This window comes from Durio zibethinus, chromosome 22 (assembly GCF_047325235.1).
Source record: "Durio zibethinus cultivar Kanyao isolate XHJ-2024 chromosome 22, ASM4732523v1, whole genome shotgun sequence".
In the NCBI taxonomy this organism is placed as follows: Eukaryota; Viridiplantae; Streptophyta; class Magnoliopsida; order Malvales; family Malvaceae; genus Durio; species Durio zibethinus.
This window is the reverse complement of record NC_143183.1, coordinates 3,505,337-3,525,018: the sequence shown is the minus strand read 5'-3', so window position 1 is coordinate 3,525,018 and position 19,682 is coordinate 3,505,337. Positions and strand designations below refer to the sequence as shown.

General features: G+C 31.5%; 2 protein-coding genes across 5 annotated transcripts; both read left to right on the top strand.

Annotated features, from left to right (window-relative positions):
• Window positions 1–240: 240 nt before the first annotated feature.
• LOC111307766 (prolyl 4-hydroxylase 1) lies at window positions 241–9,800 on the top strand. The gene is made up of 12 exons (XM_022905958.2): window positions 241–515; window positions 985–1,032; window positions 2,348–2,413; window positions 2,570–2,622; window positions 3,563–3,628; window positions 4,972–5,046; window positions 5,930–6,004; window positions 7,287–7,357; window positions 7,451–7,502; window positions 7,614–7,703; window positions 9,135–9,227; window positions 9,313–9,800. Exons 1-12 carry the CDS (start codon window positions 452–454, stop codon window positions 9,418–9,420), a joined length of 861 nt encoding a protein of 286 aa, XP_022761693.1. The 5' UTR covers window positions 241–451; the 3' UTR covers window positions 9,421–9,800.
• A 1,602-nt stretch (window positions 9,801–11,402) lies between these two features.
• LOC111307765 (aspartic proteinase 36) lies at window positions 11,403–18,557 on the top strand. 4 transcript variants are annotated; one of them, XM_022905952.2, is made up of 10 exons: window positions 11,403–11,805; window positions 11,889–12,018; window positions 12,678–12,925; window positions 13,864–14,091; window positions 15,236–15,398; window positions 15,487–15,560; window positions 16,135–16,222; window positions 16,996–17,071; window positions 17,443–17,514; window positions 18,114–18,557. In XM_022905952.2, the coding sequence occupies exons 1-10, from the start codon at window positions 11,576–11,578 to the stop codon at window positions 18,260–18,262; spliced, it is 1,458 nt and encodes a 485-aa protein (XP_022761687.1). In that variant the 5' UTR covers window positions 11,403–11,575; the 3' UTR covers window positions 18,263–18,557. The 4 variants fall into 4 exon arrangements, with proteins under 4 accessions (XP_022761687.1, XP_022761686.1, XP_089607387.1 ...); XM_022905951.2 differs by having other exon boundaries at window positions 16,981–17,071; XM_089751261.1 differs by having other exon boundaries at window positions 16,981–17,071; window positions 17,443–17,570; window positions 18,114–18,343.
• The last annotated feature ends 1,125 nt before the right edge of the window (window positions 18,558–19,682 follow it).

Genomic DNA, 19,682 nt, shown 5'->3' with positions numbered 1-19,682 from the left:
TGTTATTTTAATCAATAAACTAAGGTGGGTCAACGGACTAGGAGTCAACAAGTGTCACAGTCAATTACACACAAAAAAAAAAAAAAAGGTTAAATATTAATGCAAGTATCAATGAACTGTTACATTAATTAATTATTAAGTAGTAAACATGAATGCTCCCCAAAAAATTGTTAATTTTAGAAAAAAATATCTTTTTAACTGGTTAAAGAGTAATTAAGAAAGGTAGGTAAAAAAATTTAAGAAATGGAAAACACAGAATAAAAAGAACAAGTGAGATTGAGTAGGAAGTTCGAATAAAGAAGAAACAGGCAACGGAAATACAAGGGGCGTTGAAAGCGGATTGTTGGGGTTTTTTTTTTTTTTGTTCTGCTTTGTCCCCAACCAAGTAAAATTAAACTCAGTTTTTAACTGTTCAAACTCAGTTTTTCTGTGACACCAACTTCCGTAGGCCATGGCCCCTGGTATGAAGATCGTTTTCGGATTGTTAACATTTGTCACTGTCGGAATGATTATCGGTATGTCTTTGCCACTCGATTCAAAAAAAATAAACTTTTTTTTTACACCTTCAAACAGGGTATCTCTTGTTCTTTGCTGTTTAATTAATTAATTTTGTCTGATTTTCCACCTTTTTTATGATTTTAAAATCATGGTTTTTCTTTGAAATCTGTATTTCAAACCATGAAAGGAGATTTAGCTGATTAGATAGATGTATTTCATTGAGATGAGAAATGGGATTTTGTTTTTCTTGGTTGGCTTTGAAATTTGAGCAATTGGGTTAAAAAAATTTACTCATTTTTGCTTCAGAATGAGCAAATTGTGAAATTTTCTGCTAATTATCGCGTGTATTTCATGGTTTGAGATAGAGATTTCATTACTAACATTGAAATTTATTGTACCAAGGGAGCATGGATCGGGCTTTTTTCGGTTGTTTTTGCTGCATAGATTCGTTGTTATTCCTCTTACATTTTGTGTTATGATATGCAGGTGCTCTGTTTCAACTAGCATTCATACGTGGATTAGAAGATTCATACGGTATCTTTTTCTTCATTCCATATCTTTTACATAGTTTTGTGAATGCTGGTTTCTCTGATTACTTGCTTCCTTCTATGTTATTGTGCCAAGGAGTCTAATTTTTGAAAAGGTTTATTTATTATGCTTAGTTCAGATGTATGAAATATTCAGCAAAAATATTTTTAAATTCTATATTTCTCCTTGTATTATTTTTAAAAGATAGTTTATAGCTTATAGGTATTAATAAGTAGAGATTAGAGATAATGGCACGACTCTTCAACAATCTTAGTTTCAGCAACCAGCAGTTACCATATATTAGAATTATCCTTAAGTGGACCTCCTTGGGGCAAAATATTAAAAATATAGGACTTCACTTCTGTTTATAGATCATCTCAAGAAACTTTTGTAAATCATAAAAGGGTGAAAGTTGCGATTTAACCATATCCAATTATCACTAGTCAAGAATTATCAAACATTTGTGAGTTCCCATTTTTGTTCTTTCAAACTCATATTGGAGCACTCTGCGACATTTTCTGATGTTTCCTTAGAGCTTATTTGGTATAATTTTGCATGCCTTCTAAAGACCTATGGAGGTCACCGCCGATGTGCTCCATCCAAGTGTTATTTCAATATAATATTTTAACCCAGATTTTAGGACTTGTGATGGGATAACCATAGCATTAAGCTTTACAATAAATTAGCATTTTAGGGTTTGGCAAGTTGGCTGCTTTGATTTAGTTCCGGTTTAGTTATATAAGTAACTGCTATAACAACATTTTGGTCAATCTTCAACAGAATTTCTGGTTGTTTTATCATCTATTTCTTCATCCTTTTTCTTAGAGTCTAAGTTTAAACCTGTAGCTCATGGGATTGAAGTTGTTACCTTTCCTTTACGGTAGAAAGTTTCAAAATCTCCTTCAAAATCAGATTTAGTTCGTTCTAGACTTCATGTACCTGAGTCTAGATTTGGCTTTGAGTGTAGTGTTAGATTTTGCATCTGAGTTTGACCAGTGCAGGTTGCTATTATAAAATTTTAGTGGGCCGACACAACAAATTATTTGTGTCTAAAGGATATAATTTTAAAAGCATCTTTTGGAGAAGTCATGCTAGCAAAATGCTATTGCCTCCTTTGTTGTACTGCTTTGATTTCATTTAATTGTTTTGTTTTATTATTGCTTTATTGAGATATGCATCTTTAGTTACTTAAGATAACCATTGGAAAATTTTGACTGATATTATGTGCAGTAGAACTTTTTAATGTTTCAGCAAGCACCATGTTTAGTATTTCTTTCTCCTTTTTTTTTTTTTAAACAAATTCTATTCATATGCTTAATAGGTAATGAGTTTCCAACTACAAAGTTGCGTAGGAGTCAGATTGATGGCTATCTTAAGTTGCCAAGAGGTTGGTTTGGTTCTTTCTGGTTTTCAAACAATAAAGCAATCAAAATTTATTCAACATAATTGAACTTTGGATAAAAAATTTTTAAGTTTAGCCTAATTGTATATTTTGCTATAAGTTCATTGATGTATTTGGTCTTTTTACTTATTATATTTTCAGGTATGAGTCATTGGCACGGTGACAAAGAAGCAGAAATTTTGCGTGTTGGATATGTATGTTTCTTATATTTTTTGAACTTCATTTTTATTTTTTAATTTTTAAAGTTCTAGCGCTAACAATGAGACTGAGTTTTTTTTAATGAAATCAATAAAGGTTTGAATTTGCAAGGGAAAAAGGAAAAATGGTACAAAAGGAATAGAGAAAGCTTAAATTACAAAATTTCCCTTGACAACTGGTGGTGCATTGCATTTTGGCTTGTGTTGTTTGGAAATTACTACTAGTTTTTCCACGCTTCACAGTGGGTGCAAATTTTTTTTTTTATTTTCTTTGTTCTTCTTAAAATTAACCTAAATTTGTATACTGCATTCACTAATGCTTTTGAAAACCCTTGATTCATGTTTTTGGTAAACTTTCTTTTTCCAATTTGAGGGGAGGAATATGTTTTATTCTCTTCTCTAACAAGCCTCCTCTCATACCTGCCGGATGGGCTTGGTGTTCATCTAATCACAAACCCACCCCATTTGTGCTGCACAACTCTAATATAGCTAGCCATTTGCAGTATATGAATCATACTTAGATTTGCATGTCTTTATCATAGAGAAGAACAACCACACATTCTTGTTGCCTCACCTAATATTTTAAGTTTCTATTTGGAGTTATTTTTCTTACAAATTATATTGGAATAAAATAATATAGCAGAATTTGAAGGGGATTAGTGGAGGTTGAGTGGTTCTTTGATAATTTCACATGGAGTAAATAGAGGAAACTTTGAAGCAAAGGAAATTAGGAGAGAACAGGGGGGTGGGCGGGACAGCCTCTCTGTGCATATTAAAGCGTGACATAGATGGAGATGAATAATTTACTCTTTATTTGGATTTATTATGCGTTTTTATGCTTGTGTAAAATTTATCCCAAAGATGAGTCTTCATACACCATTCAGATATTTTCTGAAAAACAAAAAGTTTGACTTTACTTTTTGTTGTGATGATGCAGGTCAAACCTGAAATAATTAGCTGGTCACCTCGAATTATTGTACTTCATAATTTCCTTAGCAATGAGGTATGTATGTCATCAACGATTGAGAACCACTTGTAATCCTAGAAAGTATCACATTGGAAATTCTGATTCATTCAATGACTAGCTGTTATGTATGTCATCAATGATTGAGAACCACTTGTAATCCTACAAATTATCACATTGGAAATTCTGATCCATTCAATGACTAGCTGATATAAACAGCTATGTGATTAGGGCTATTGTAAGCCTTAAGATTTAAATTTGTAAGAAATTGGGGGAAATTGAATAATGAAGAAAAAAAAATTGTAAGCTGCACAATTAAGGTTCCTTAGGGATCACATTTAGGTTGATTGCATTGCACAATCATAAGAACTATATTACCAAAAATTTTCTAATAAGAATCCTATCTCTCTATAAAAAGATTAAATTCATGTATATGGAATCCTAGCATTCCTAGTCCAAAAAATCACTAGACATATCATTGGCATGCTCCAAATTGAGCGTTAGGCGCTAGAACCTGCCTTGTCACTAACATGTTTGGAGGCTGGTTCCACCTTGTTTCATCAATACTATGATATTTGGTATAGGCTGTCATTGTAAATCTTTTATAATTGTTTGAATGTAGGTAATAAATAATAGGAATCACTGATCCTATTGCCTGTATCTTTTGATTGCTTGATGTGTTATACTGAAACTGATGACAAATTGTTTAGTTCCATTGGACTTTAATAAAAGCCTATTGGTCCAAGGAGCAGAAGCTGTATTCAAAGTAATTTTCATCTATAGCAGGTCATTTGTAATAGAAATACTCCTAAACTCTTTTAAGCACAGTTAATATGAACTAACAACAAGCAATTACTAAATTACACTTCATTTTGAATTTCCTTTTACAACTTAAGGGGTAAATGAGATTTCAACAAGTTATAACCAAGGCTAATCTGGTAGAGGTAAAAGATGATGTTTTGACACTTTAATTGTTGATATATTTAGTTAGGTGCCAAGAAAAACAATAGATTAAACAAATTATGATTGAGTGCTAGGTAGAAAAGTATTAAAAGACTGGAAAAGAAATTTTGTAAGTGAAGGCTATCTTTGCTAGGATAGAATAGACTAGTATTTTTTTTTGTCTTTGCTCAAGGCAGTAGGGTAGAATATTGAACTCTTTGTTTCTAGTGACATAAATAGCTCTTTTCTGAATATCGCTGCTCTCCTACTTGTGACTGACTGCATCCATCATCTGCTTAATGGTACTGAAGTCTCCTTTTACATCAAGTTCTAAGCTTTCTAAAACAACCACATTGACCTAAGTTAGTGCTTTTAAAATATCATATTAATGAGTAATCCAACACAATAGAGTTTAAATTATAGCATTATGATCTCTGCAGGAATGTGACTACCTTAGTGCCATTGCCCGCCCTCGGCTTCAAATTTCTACCGTGGTGGATGCAAAAACCGGGAAGGTATATTTGTCAACTTTTTCTATTCCTTGAAGTACTTCTTGCCGGTGTAGCAATTTGTTTGGCATGTAATTGCTTGCTAATTGAAAAGGCTCATCTCTTTTATGGACCTTCTGTTAGGTATCTAGCATATTCATATTTTGTTGAGGTCATATATGTATGCTTGTAAAGTATCTCCTCTTTTGTTTGTTTGATGTGTAAATATCTACTTTCTAAAGTTCGCTGAAATTTAGTGATTGGAGATCTTGTCTTGCCTTGAATTTGAGATTTCTTGATTGAGATCCTGTCAACCTTTAAAATTCTATGAAGCCTTTTCAAGTCTATTAAGAAAGCAAACCAGTCCTTATTTTGCATTTATTGAAGAGGGTTTGACTTGAGAATTTAATTAGGAAGCTGCTTGTGTTTTCATCTTTGCACTTTTGTCATTTTGAGCTGCTTAATTACTACCTAGGTGCTTTTTTGACCTATCAAACTTTTGTTTTACTTTAAGGTAGCCTAAAGATGAAGGAGCCTCTTTCTTATTACTGCACGATAAAGGATACTTAGGCATGGAGAACTCTAACTATTACATGTTGTAGAGATGGCAGCTGGGGGAATTGCCTTACCTTCTTTAGCTGCATCTCTGTCACTTACAAAGTATAAATTAAAATGGAATATCTTGTTACATATTCCTGCAAACCTAGCTTTAAAGGGACTCTTCCTCTTCTTGTCTTGTTATTGGTTAAGTTTTTAATGCTTTCAGTATAATGCTGAATGAAGGTAGTTATGGTCATAAGTTTTATCACAAAACAAAATCTGTATTTCCTATCTTTGCCCTAGTACTTTTACTTTTAGTAACTTATTTTTCAAGACAAGAATTGATCTTACTGGAGCAGCTGTTTTTCAGGGAATTAAGAGTAATGTCAGGACAAGCTCCGGTATGTTCCTGAGTCCAACAGAGAAAAAGTTTCCAATGATACAGGTTAGTTTTCAAATTACTTCTCTCCAACATAAATGGCTGTGTCATCAATCTATCATATGAGCTAATCTAGGAAGCATAGAGAACGATTTTAATTCCTATCCTTGATGTTTTATATTTTACTGATGCATATTGCATCTATTAATAGCTACGGAAAAAAAGCATAAGCGTTGGTCCAAATTGGCATTTGAATGACGTGATCAAATATATATTTAGTTGGTTTGATGGAAATGTTGATGGAAAGTGTTGGCAGAATTAAGTATTTAGTGGAGGGTAAAAAATGGCATTATGACTAATCTCAGCTGCAGATAGAGACTATAGGAGAGACATTAACTTTTGATATTGCAATATGAAATTGAAAACACTGATGATGTGCCGTTTTGGTATGATAAGATACTTTAGCAGAAGCTGCCTTACACCTTGTTTTCTATATTGTTGACTAAATAAAGTGGCTACCATTCATTCTATCTAGTGAAAGCAGAATTCATTCTTTTGCATGAAGTAATTATGGATCACATAATGCTATGAACCTTCCATTAAAAAAAAAAAAAAAAAAAAGTAATGCCATGAACCTTATGCATCAAAATAAAGTGGCTGCTAAGTAATGTGATATGGTCATGACATGCACAAATTCATGCCACGAACTGATTACAACAATGTAAAAGTCTAAAATAGTGCTGCCACCAAACTGGCAATGAGTATAGAGAGGATCCATTGGTTATTTGGCTTACTCACATTGTTCATGATGACTTATATGATTTCCTTGGTAACAAGCTCAGTAAATTCTTTTAATGGGCAGAGAGATAGTTTCTGAAAATGCCCCCCACAGAGGCTTTTCAAAAATGTTTGCAAAGGTCTTGCTCTCATTTACCCAAAGGAACTATGCACTTGGTTCTATGGTTCTTGTATAAAACATATCTGTCTTTCCTCTGTTGATAGCCAGTTAGCAGTCTTTTATGGGTTATCTATTTTCACTGAGGATTTACACTTAAAGGTACGGTTTTGCAAATATTTGTACATGATATGCTGGCTACAATTCTTGGAATTTAAAAACATATTCTCTCATCTAGATGGCAACTAGAAGGTGAACACTGACTTGGGTATATATGATCAACTTGCACCATCTTTTAATTTTACATTTCATTTATTGGACTTGAGGATGAATTCATCTGCATGATATGTTTCCTTTCTAACATTGCAAGTGTTGTTTACATCCGTCTTCTCCAATAGTCTAATAAAGTGTGATTGAAGTTTTCCCTCCATTTCTTTTTCTTTTGAACTCAAGGCAATTGAAAAGCGGATTTCTGTCTTTTCTCAAATACCAGCTGAAAATGGGGAGCTTATCCAAGTTTTAAGGTGGGTGTCCGACTTAAACTTCTTTAAAATATTGCTCAAAAGCAAGAAAACTGATATATCATGTTACCAAGGCTAACATATAATGCAGCACAGGTATGAAAAGAATCAGTTTTACAAGCCCCACCATGACTACTTTTCGGATACTGTAAGTTATCTGCCCTTCTTGAAATTGACATGGTGGATCTATTGGTTGTATCAGTAATATTTTTTCTTATGATTTGAAGGTATCCTGATCCATTTCTTTCGACTATTGCAGTTTAACTTGAAGCGCGGTGGTCAACGAATAGCAACTATGCTTATGTATCTAAGCGATGGTGTTGAAGGGGGAGAAACATATTTCCCTATGGTAATTCCCTTTAAAAAAAAAAAAAAAGACCAGGAACTTGACGCATAACTTTTGTTAATCATATTAGGCAGATGATACTTCTACTGCATTTAAAGAGACATTCAACTTGTTTGTCCTTTTATGGGTATTTTGAGAATAACTGCCAATATGCCTTTGGTTTAAGGTACTTCTCTTAAATTGCGTAGGTGATTTGATAGATGCTTTCCAAGCTGATAAAGTTCATTGAGTAGTTCTTTCATACTGTGCTAGAAAGAGTAAGCACAGAAGTCTTATGAAGTCTGTTTATGGGTGTCAAGGGCAAGCATTGAAAATTGGGCTTTTTAAGGTTTAAAGTTGCAAAGAAAGCTTATTAGCTTTAATATATGGATTTAGGGTTTTAATTGATGGAAAATGATTTTTGGAAGTGAGGATGTAACTTAGTAGATTTTGGGGAAATAACTGAAGAACAGAATTTGGTGTTTACAGAGGAAAGCAGTGGAGTTGGAGAATTATGGTGATGTAACACTCCAATGGACAAGACAGGACTTAAAACCCACTATAGCATCCCAAATTTCTTTCATTGTCTTCACTCAATGTTGATGTACTAAGTAATAATCCGTTATATGAGAATATATTTGGGGTCGTATGTTGAATAAATACTACAGTAGAAGAAGTTTAAGAATTTGGTCTTATTGAAAACTGTTAGGAATATAATAAGGAAGTAGGGTCTAGGATTATGAATGGTTAGAAATATTGCTGAATTACTTATTACAAATTGGGTGGGAAGGACTTGAATCATATTACTGAAGTTTAAAGTAGTGTGTGTTTGGATTTAAACAAAAATCCAAAATGAAAACTGAATTAACTTTCTTTATCTTCTTCTTTTCTTTTTGTTCTGGGTTTGAAAAGTTTTCACATAGAATAATCCAAACTGACTATACCAAAAGGATGATCCTACTAGAATTGATGGTTTGTTTGATTCACTTTTTTCATTGGTTCTTTTGCTGACTTCTAGTACTGGTGTCGGCAACTTCATGTTTAGCAACTTTGTAATTTCTTGTCACGTTATAATTGATAGATTATGTCAATTTCTTGGACTGACATTCATACATCACTTTTGAAATATGGTTTTATTCAGCAGGAATGTTTTTTTAATTTTTAAATCAAACAAGTATTCTATTTCCGTATGAGAATGCATGCAAATTTCTAAATTGCAGGATTGGTTTTATTCAGCACCTTTTGTATATCAAAAACCTTATAAGTTTGCCTTGCATTACTAGGTTGGGTTCCCATTGTTATAATTGCCAGGGACTCAATATTAAGTATTATCTTGTCATGAATCCCATTGTTTTAACTGTCAAATGTTTTTACTTTGTCAATTTTTCTTTGACAATTATTAGACGTTATACCGTTCATTGCATCAGTATGTTAAAAACATGAATGTAATCTCAGGCTGGTACGGGTGATTGTAACTGTGGTGGGAAGATTGTGAAAGGGATGTCCGTAAAACCGGTCAAAGGAGATGCAGTGCTTTTCTGGAGCATGGTTTGTATCTTTCTCTTCTTGATAAACTTAATTTGCCTGTTAAACATGCCTTTCAGTGCATTAAAATTTTCAGTGCTTCTCTTAGGGGCTCGATGGACAGTCGGATCCAAATAGCATTCATGGAGGATGTGAAGTTTTGTCAGGAGAGAAGTGGTCAGCAACAAAATGGATGAGGCAAAAACCTACTTTCTGAATATAAATCCTATCCATCTTTCATATATGTTTGGGGGGCTACCCTTTCACTATGTCTACAAATTCGCATCAATGCTTTAGCCAATGAGTAATAATCTCTTATAGTAGGAAGTTAGTATTGCCTAGATACCGAAAATCGAGTTTCACACTTTAAGCAATCAAAATACCATATCAGAATAGTGTACAGCTTGAGAAATGAACAATTAGATATATAGTTGCATCACTCATTTTTATGCACCTATTTTAGGAGTGTACTTTGATGCCCTCCATGATTACCCCCATATCCCCAACCCAAGGACTATGTTTCTGTATGTTGTTTTTGAACATCACTGCCCTTCCACAGACATAATGTTGATTTAGAACAGGTTGTTTGTAAGCATCCATCTCCATTTTTGCCAGGTTTTAGTTGTTTAAGTTCTTCACCTGTTTCTTTTCTCTTGTTCTAATTAGTTTTGTCATGTGGAATGGGCTCCTTCTATGACAAAAAACATTGGAAAAACAAGTTTTTCTCTTTCTTTCATTGATTTATAAGCTATCTGAATAACAATCTTCATCTATTAGGGTTAGATTGGTTTCTCAAATCATTTTTATGAACTTCTCAGTTTTTTCAACCTATACCATAATGAAGATATGGCTGCAATGGTTTTTAATCAATTTTTTTCTTAAATTTAGTACACTAAAATACAACAACAATAACACACTAAACCTAAGGTCCCATATTTTGGAATTGATTGTATGAAAAACCAAATAAGAAATTCAAGTTAGGTTTTAGTTTGAATTTTCTTGCGTCATCTATTTTTATCAACAATCATTTTTTTCATTTAATTTTTTAATCATCATATCATTTTTTATTATTTACATTCATATCTTTTAAGGTCAATTTTTAGAGGTTTTGATTTCTCAACTTAATTTTCCTAATTAGTGCATAAATGGGTTTATGTTTCACATGTTAAAACAATCACAAATGAATTTTTCTGATATTTAAAAAGTTTAAAATAATCAATACTTTAAAAAAATTTTAATATTTTGAAAAGTAATAATTTTTTTTAACATATTGAAATCCTATTTTTTGATATTTTAATTTGATTTTTTTTTACATAAAAAAATCAGCAAATATTAGTATTAGGAACATTTAATTTAGAAAGATAAATATTTGTTTTTCGTATTATCATCAATGGTTATAAAAATATATATATATTAGACCGAATAAAATTTAAAATGAATATGAATAAATTTTGATATATTTAAAATTTATTTGTTTAATCAAAGAAATTTAAAATATTATTAGTGATCATTTATTAAATTTAATAAATAATTTAAAATATTTTGTACTTTTTTGTTAAATTTAATAAATCAATTATATTTTTTTGTTGGAGACATCGATGGATATGGTACAAAGCAAGTAAAGCATTTTACATTTTTATTTTCGAATTTTTATATTATATATATTTATTTATATTTAATAAATATTTTAAATTTATCTTTATTTTCGTAAAATTGATATAGATAATTTTTATACTCATAATTTTAAAAAAATTATTTTTTTAATTTTTATCTTACATATTAATATAATTTTTTAATAATTATATATTAATATATTTTTAAACAATAAAATAATAATTCTAATTAATACAAAATAATAATTTATATTATTTAATTAAAAATATATATAAATATATAGTAAAATACAAATACTAAACAAATATTATATTATTCATCATCATTTTATGCGCAATAAAATTTAAAATTATATCTATTTTGATCCACGTCTCTATCTCCACGATATATCATCCATGCTGTTTGATAAAACATCAAATTCCCTGAGTAAAATTGAGATCCCTTTTTTACATATTATTCCTTCAATGTTCGTTTACAACCATAAATTTAATTAATTAATTAGTTTGATTGAAATAAAAAATTCAAAAAGCGCGGGTCCCACTTCTCCCCCAAACGCAAAACCTCTCACCCAGCCATCGAAGACCTGACAATGGAATGGACATTTTTTTTTTCCTTTTCTTCTGGTAAAATCAAATTTCCACTTGTTTTTCTTTCTTTTTTTTATTTAAAGGTTCTGAATAAAAAACAGAAGAAATTGGAGAGACAAACGAAGTAGAGAAAAGGATTACCAATTTCTACTTCCATTAAAGGTTTTAACTATGTTTCGTTGGATCGGCTCTTACTATTCTCTTCAGCTAATTTCGTTTCTCGTAGTTTCTTCTGCTATAAGTAGCGCTCGCAGTTGGGGCGTTATTAACGTCAAGTACAAATTCGCCGGCAGTCAACGGTCTCTGTTTGACTTGAAAGACCACGACAGTCGCCGTCAACTTCGAATTCTCGCTGGTGTTGATCTCCCCTTGGGCGGTTCCGGTCGACCCGATGGACTTGGGTTAGTATTTCAATCTATATATACTTTTTTTTAACAAAAGTTTGTGTTTTATTTTATTTTTGAAAATTTGGATTTTTTGGTAGGCTATATTATGCAAAAATAGGGATAGGAACACCTCCGAAGGATTACTATTTGCAAGTAGATACGGGAAGTGATTTAATGTGGGTTAATTGTATTCAATGTAAAGAATGCCCCAAAAGAAGCTCCCTTGGTGTAAGTCTTCCTTTTTTTCTGTCACTCTCTCTTTTTCTTTAGCCTTTGTTTGGTTTTTACTTTTTTTTTTATAAAGGAGGTCACAGGGATATGGGAAGGGGTTGCAGGTGCTGGGATTTGAATCCCAAACCAACTAGATGCCAACTTTTAAGGGTAGTTGCATGAACCAATTGAGCTAAGATATGGTTCGTTTGGTTGTTACTTTTATTAATTATTTTTTGCTAGTATTTTAAGCATTGCTTTGTAAAAAGAAAAAAAAAAAACATATTTATAGTCTAAAAAAGTAACAGTAGAAAGTAAAATTATACTAATTGATTAAGAATGAACAAATGAACTATTTTAATGCAACTTTTCTATATCAAATAAAATGATTCTTCAAAATAGTTTTTTTTTTTTCCATTCAAACGAAAAATTATCATTTTGCTTCTGGAAATAAAGAGCTAGTAAAAGTAACAATGAAATGCTATCTAAAAATAATGTGTTCTGGTTATCCAAAAAAAAAAAAATTATGCATTCCTATTGTTCAATTTGTCAAAAGTATTTTGTTTTCTTTTATAGCTAAACGTGTTTTTTGGGTAAAAACCAAAGATTGTGATATATACTTGGTATCTTTAATCATATTTGATCACATTTGTTTTATTTATATGCTATGGTTACAGATAGATCTTACTTTGTACGATATTAAGGACTCTGCCACTGGCCAGTTGGTTTCATGTGATCAAGAGTTCTGTCATGCCATAAATGGAGGTCCATTGGCTACTTGTACGGCTAATATGTCTTGTCCATATCTTGAGATATATGGAGATGGGAGTTCCACTGCAGGATACTTTATAAAAGACATTGTACTGTATGATCGAGTGTCTGGCGATCTTGAAACCTCATCTGCAAATGGAAGTGTTATATTTGGGTGAGTTGTCAATCCTTCTGTTACTCTTCTATAATTCATAGTTGTGATACATGTGGCACTGTGTTAGCTTTTAAATCACTGGCTAGGCACTTTCTTGCAAAATATTCTAACTTGCAGGTGTAACTGCTGCTGATGTTATTGCCAGTAAAATCTCTTTAATTTGTTCAAGTTCAGAAGTTCTTGTTTTCCCTCTGTAGATAGCAGAACATGATAGCCATCTAGATTGTAAAATTATTTGCAAATTATTCTGACAATTAGAAAAAGTTTTTAAAAAGTTAAACCTAATTTTCATTAATGGCTCCATGTACTTTCTTGATTACTTTATTTTATGAGATTTTCTTAGTGCTGTACATTTTGAATGTCATTGTGAAGTTGATGTCTAGCTTATCATTTAATACATACTAGCATATATTTTGTGCCTGCCTTTCTCTTCCTTTTTTCCCTTTCTCCTTCACACAACTCTAGTCTCTGACAACAGGTGACATTTTTATGACTAAGATGCATCATCTGATCCATCTTTATTTTGTGAGAAAAATGGGCTTCAAATTAATCAATTGTAGGTATTTGTTATGATTTAAGATGACATATTCATGATGAGAAGGTACTGTCTAGACTCTAGAGTATGTAATGTTCATATTGTTTAGTTTTAAAATAACTGTTATTATTGACAATTCACCAAGTTAAGTTTGAATAACTTGAAGTTTGCGGGAACAGGATGAAGTTGCATCAATTTCTCTTTTAGGGTTCTTCGGAATTACAACATGAGATTGTCTTCTGTCTCGAACTTGCCTGGGCTTAATGAATGTTTGATTTTGCATATGTAGCTTATGCATACTTGTGTCTGTAAAGTATGTGCTCATAATGTGTGTGCATTTGCTGTTTGCTTTTACTTCTTTTTTGAGGTATTATATGGTTATTCTAGCATTCTTTTTTCATAGGTGTGGTACTACACAATCAGGGAATCTAGATTCATCTAATGAAGAAGCACTTGATGGAATACTTGGCTTTGGAAAATCTAATTCATCAATGATTTCCCAGCTTGCTTCATCTGGAAAAGTGAAAAAGATGTTTGCTCACTGCTTAGATGGGGTTAATGGAGGTGGTATCTTTGCTATCGGGCATGTTGTGCAACCAAAAGTTAACATGACTCCCTTGGTACCAAATCAGTATGTGACATCGTTGTTGAATATCATTGCTTGTTTTTACCATCACAGTTTCCACTTATTACTTGCTCATATTTTATTTTCTATTAAGTTGGTTTTTTTTAGCATTATGTGTTATAAAATTACATAACTGTTGGAGGAAAGCATCAGAGTTCAGGGGGAATCATCATCATGATTGTTGTCTGAAAAGACTGAACAAGAATTGTGTGCTGCTAATTATTTTTCGTTTGGCCCTAGGATTGTTTGTGTCTAGCATGTGCAGCTTAGAAGGCCTAGCTGCAGGCTTAAGGGTTAATTTGCCTGAAATGATTTGATGACTAATGGTCAATAGTAGTTTTCATCACTCAGATTGTGGTGGTTGGACTGTGGAAGTTTACTCCATTTATTAGCTGCCACTGCACAAAAAAAAAAAAAAAGGGTGGTTACTAGTGTGGAAAAGAACCGCATATGTAGTCATTTCAATTTGTAGTGAAGTTATTTTGTGATTGCTTCACTTCATTGTTATACAGGTTGAACATAGTTAATTCAGCTGCTACTATTGTTTATAGCAAGCTCCACTGGGTAATAATGGATAATCAGAAAAATAAAAAATTATTATTCTATTGTCTTTTAGCTGATCTAATCAAGATGATTTACTATGATAATGGGGATGTGTTCCAAGTGGTCATTCTAGAATTTGATTTGTAAGTTAGCAAAGATTGTAACTTTAGCAGATGGATTATGTGTAGTGGTTTCTTTATGTGATGAGAGATTAGGAAGAGAAAACATTGGACAAATGGCTTGGGAAAAGTTAAAGACTTGAGATGAACGGGTACTGAATAAATTCATTGTGCATAACTAATTAAAGTGATGAAAATCTTGAAACACTCTCTTGTGAAATGCTGCATGTTTTGTTCAATTACTTCATTTTCTTTTGTCTCCATGCCTAGAAATTTCTTTATGGCTTAAAGCCATTTTTTAGCTCATTACTGACAGCAACACATTGGTACCGACTGGATCGGAGACTAGCTTCTCTATGATATGTTAGTTTTTGACTCATTTGCATGATTTTGATTGTCAATGTTTTGACTTCGTCTTCTAAGTCACATATAGCATATGAATATGTGATTCCATATTTTGAACTTAGTCTTGTCATATAAAATTTCAGGCCACATTACAATGTCAATATGACGGCAGTTCAAGTTGGTCTTGATTTCCTAAACTTTACAACAGATGTTTTCGAGTCAGGAGACCGAAAAGGGACAATAATTGACAGTGGAACTACCTTGGCATATCTCCCAGATATGATTTATGAGCCATTAGTAAATAAGGTATGTGATATAAAATTGGCTTTTATCTTCCAGAGAGTTTCACTTCGGTGTGCTAAAGTTTTATGTTTTTCTTTTTATCTCTGGTTAGATACTTTCTCAGCAGCCTAATTTGAAGCTTCAAACTGTTCATGATGATTATACATGTTTTCAGTATTCTGAAAGGTATGAAACATGGTATATAGCAATAGTGAATCATGTTGGAAACTGTTTATCATGTTTAGATTTGGATTTTATTTATTTTGTCATATCTTAAATTCCTTTATTTAATTCAATTTATTTGGCATCATAATTTTTTTGGGGATAATTTTTATCTGATTTTTTGCCTTTTTCTTTCTCTTTTGCTTAGTGGTTCAGTTTTAAAATAATTTTTTCCTTGACATTTGTTTGTGCTTGCTTCATTTGTGCTAGGGCTGAACCCACTTTTTAGGTGCCTTTAATAAAATTCTCTCATTATGGAAACTGTATGCCATTAGAAAATGTCCTAATTAATGCCTGTTGGTTTAATTTGTCATTCTAGCTATATACTTCTTGATTATGCTAGTGGTAGTGCTTGATTCCTTTTTCTCCGATTGTTCTGAATATAGTATTTTGTCCCAATAGTTCTCTGCTCCCTTTGGCTAGATTAACTTGACTAAATGATCACTATATTGAGTGTTCTATGCTAAACCTTATTTTGATAGTAATTTATATTTTTGTCAAGCAATGTTTTTATTTGCATATATTTCTTTTATTGCAGTCTTGATGAGACATTTCCAAATGTCACTTTCCATTTTGAAAATTCAGTTATTCTGAAGGTTTATCCACATGAGTACCTATTCCCCTTTGTAAGTGTGTTTAACTTCACAAATTTAGAATCTGGTCAAATGTCTATTTTGCTTGAAAGATTTGTTTAGCTGCCTTGTTCACAGTTCTATCTTTTCGTGGTAAGCTTGTGAGTGTCACTTATGAAAGTTGTTTGCCACTTTAAGAGAAGTCCTCATGGATCAGGTCTGTCCTCGGGGCTGTGCAGGGACATGCCCCCTTGCATGTCCTGAGTGGTTCAACCCGGGCCAACAGCAAAAAGTGGCTGTCTCCCTTCTCCTCTGGGTTTAACAGGAAAAAAAAATTATCTATATAGTCGACAATTTTTATTAGTAATGGTGACAATCTCTTTATGTTCTGATGAAATAAATATTTGTATTTCCATTCTGTTTGGTCAATGCATAATACTGGTGTGACAAATGTCTATAAAGAACATGTTATTACTCTTCCTGCTCTAATTTTAGTTTTGGGAATTAAAGTTGTTTGATTATTGTTATGTTATTATTATTGCTATTATTTTATGTGGCCTTTATGTAACATTTACCTGGTCTTAGTCTTGCTTGATTTGGCACAGTAAATAACTATTAGATTAAGTTGAATGAATTTTAAATAGGTTTTATTTTGAGAGCTGTGAATGTTTCTGAATGCAGAAGCAGAACTATAATTTTAACAATTACTGCATATTAGGATTGTTTTTGTCATATAGTTGAGCATAAATCATCTTAAAGGTTCTTCGGAGTATTATAAACTGGTAGTGATTGCATAAATTGGTATTTACAAGGGTGGATTCATGCAGAATGGTTTGTGGTGCATCGGATGGCAAAACAGCGGAATGCAATCCAGGGATCAAAAGAATATCACCCTCTTAGGAGGTATGCCTTCCGACCATGCTTTTTGTTACTTCTGAATTGAAGACCTATTCTTTCAAGTATAATTGCTATACATTTTCATTTACCTTTCTGCTTGTGTTTAAATCTCCAACTGTTATGTGAAAATACATATTTGCAGTACCATAACTCACATGATTTATTCTGATGTGTTGAGTATATTCGAACTTATAACAATTTATTTATTTTGCATTGGTAGAAAAATTTATGGAGTAAGTCTTCAAATCCAAGTACTGCTAAATGGAATTCTTGAGTGTGAACTGTTTAGCATTGATTTGTTAGATTTAAGTTGTAATAAAATTTGCAGAAATGAGTCATTTGTAATTTTCCCCTGAATATTGTTGTGTTGTTTACAGATTTGGTGCTTTCAAACAAGCTCGTTGTGTATGATTTGGAAAATCAGACCATTGGATGGACTGAGTACAATTGTGAGTATCATGTTACCTTTCCTTTCTTGTTTGCTTTATAATAATTGTAATAACAGGTACAAAATCTTGGGCTATTATTGTTTCACATGTTTTATGTCATTTATAAGAGATGTTTCTGCTCTCTTTTTCTTACTTGATTGCATCTTGATTCTGAAGTATTATTATTGTTGAATGTTTTTGATAGTTTAGTTTGCCCTCATTCTTTAAACATGTACAAATCATGTAAAGATATTTAAAATTCCCATCTATATATTCTTTACTAGATTAGTTGCCTTGCAGTGAGTTTTCATCAATCTTTTTCACCTAGTTCTAGTTTTAAAGATATAGGTGAGATATTATCCATAGAATTGTGTAACTTTCAGTAATTCTTGCGGCATTAACTTTTCCTATAACTTTTTTGACTCGTGGAAGAAGTATTAGATTAGCTTTTCGACTTTCGAGTGAATGTTGACTCTTATGTCAGAACATAAAATGTTAGATGGTTATCAACAGCGTTAAGTATCAATTCAGAATTCTAGCTAGAAAGCACTACATGATGTGCAATAGAGACATAGAGTTCTTTGTCTTCCCTTTTTTAACTTTTTTACGCTTGATTTCAGGCTCTTCAAGCATACAAGTGCTGGATGAACGGACTGGAACAGTGCATTTAGTAGGTTCCCACTATATTTCTTCCGCTTGCCATTTGAATGCCCAGTTTATCATGATTTGGTTTTTGTTAGCTACGTTACTACACTATTCAAACTGCTGATATTCGATAGACGATACAAAATACTAACAGTCAATTAAGTTATAGAAATCAAATATAAAATTGAAATCAAGATATTCATCATCTTGATATGTAGTTTGTTGAATAATTAACATTACATGATAGAATACTTGACATGACTTGTACATGTATCTCCAAAGCAAGCACAGCAACAAACTGGGACAAGGACCTTGTAATAGATTGTAACCCTCACAATTTGTGCATTCATATCATGCGAAACATTGATGATTCATGTATTCGTATTGTGTTTTATATAAAAATTATGTGTTATGCTTTATGTCGATAAAGAAAATATGAAATTATTTTTTTTGTTTTTATTAAATCCATATTATTCCTTAGTATTGAATCTGTGGAAATAAAACGTATACAAAGCATACACACTTGCATTGCTTTGGCATACCTGAGTGTGATTTTCTTTTATTTTCAAACCTTGAAGTTGAGCTTTCCAAAACAAAATTTGAATTCGATTCCATTTTTGCATTTGTTTTTTCTATGTTTTGATTTTTATTAAAATAAATATTAATAAAAAGGAAATAAATAATAAAATAATAAAAAGAGGAGGAAATGAGAGAAAATAGAAACGTAGAATCTTATCGGGCTGTCGGGCCCAATTTGAAATGGAAAATGCTCAACGCAATTCAAGGATACAAAACAAATCTTAAAATTTATTTAGCAATTTGGGAACTTAAAATAAAAATTGAAGTCCAATTAACAAAATTCAAAATTCAATCAATAAATTGTAAATTCGAAAATCAAGTTTTAAACATATTTAATAAAATTTGATCATGAACGTGAAAAACAAAATTTTAAAAATAACTTTGAACTAATACAAAAAATTTAAAGTTGGTTTAATTATTGAAAACAATTTAAATCAAATTATTTCAATAAATTGTATCACTTGATTCCTAACAAAATGCGATTTTTATAATAATAAAATTAACTTAAATTTGAATTATTTTAGATTTTTATTTTGGATTATTTACTTGTGTTAATAAAATTGAATTAGTCAAATTCAACTATTCAATCAAATTTTTTGAGTTCAAAGAGTTGTAATAACAATAATTTATTTTTTAGAACACGTTTGATTTGAAAAAATTCATAATTTTTTTCTCTAAATCTTGATGGTGGGTATTTATTTCCTCTGTTTGGTTTAAGGTAATTCAATTACAGGAAAAATGTCAAATTCTTAATGATACCCAAAGTCTCATAATCATAAACCTATATTTCTTTGTGGTATTTTAGGATTATGAGGAGAAAGTTGTTTTATTTTCAAATTTGACTTGAATAAAAAATTTGTCATATATATGTTATGTTTTTGAAAAGTAAGTCTGAAACTCAGTTTTAATTTTTTTTAATTTAATTGTAGCATTTCTTTTAAATAAGATGTCATAATTGGTACAAT

What these genes read in the sequence shown, in the direction of transcription:
- LOC111307766 (XM_022905958.2), top strand. Translation starts at nt 452, where the DNA reads ATGGCCCCTGGTATGAAGATCGTTTTCGGATTGTTAACATTTGTCACT. An exon ending in ATGACTACTTTTCGGATACT is followed by an intron (nt 7,503 to 7,613) that starts GTAAGTTATCTG and finishes CGACTATTGCAG; the next exon opens with TTTAACTTGAAGCGCGGTGG. An exon ending in CAGTGCTTTTCTGGAGCATG is followed by an intron (nt 9,228 to 9,312) that starts GTTTGTATCTTT and finishes TGCTTCTCTTAG; the next exon opens with GGGCTCGATGGACAGTCGGA.
- LOC111307765 (XM_022905951.2), top strand. Translation starts at nt 11,576, where the DNA reads ATGTTTCGTTGGATCGGCTCTTACTATTCTCTTCAGCTAATTTCGTTT. An exon ending in ATGAGCCATTAGTAAATAAG is followed by an intron (nt 15,399 to 15,486) that starts GTATGTGATATA and finishes ATCTCTGGTTAG; the next exon opens with ATACTTTCTCAGCAGCCTAA. An exon ending in ATGAGTACCTATTCCCCTTT is followed by an intron (nt 16,223 to 16,980) that starts GTAAGTGTGTTT and finishes GGTATTTACAAG; the next exon opens with GGTGGATTCATGCAGAATGG.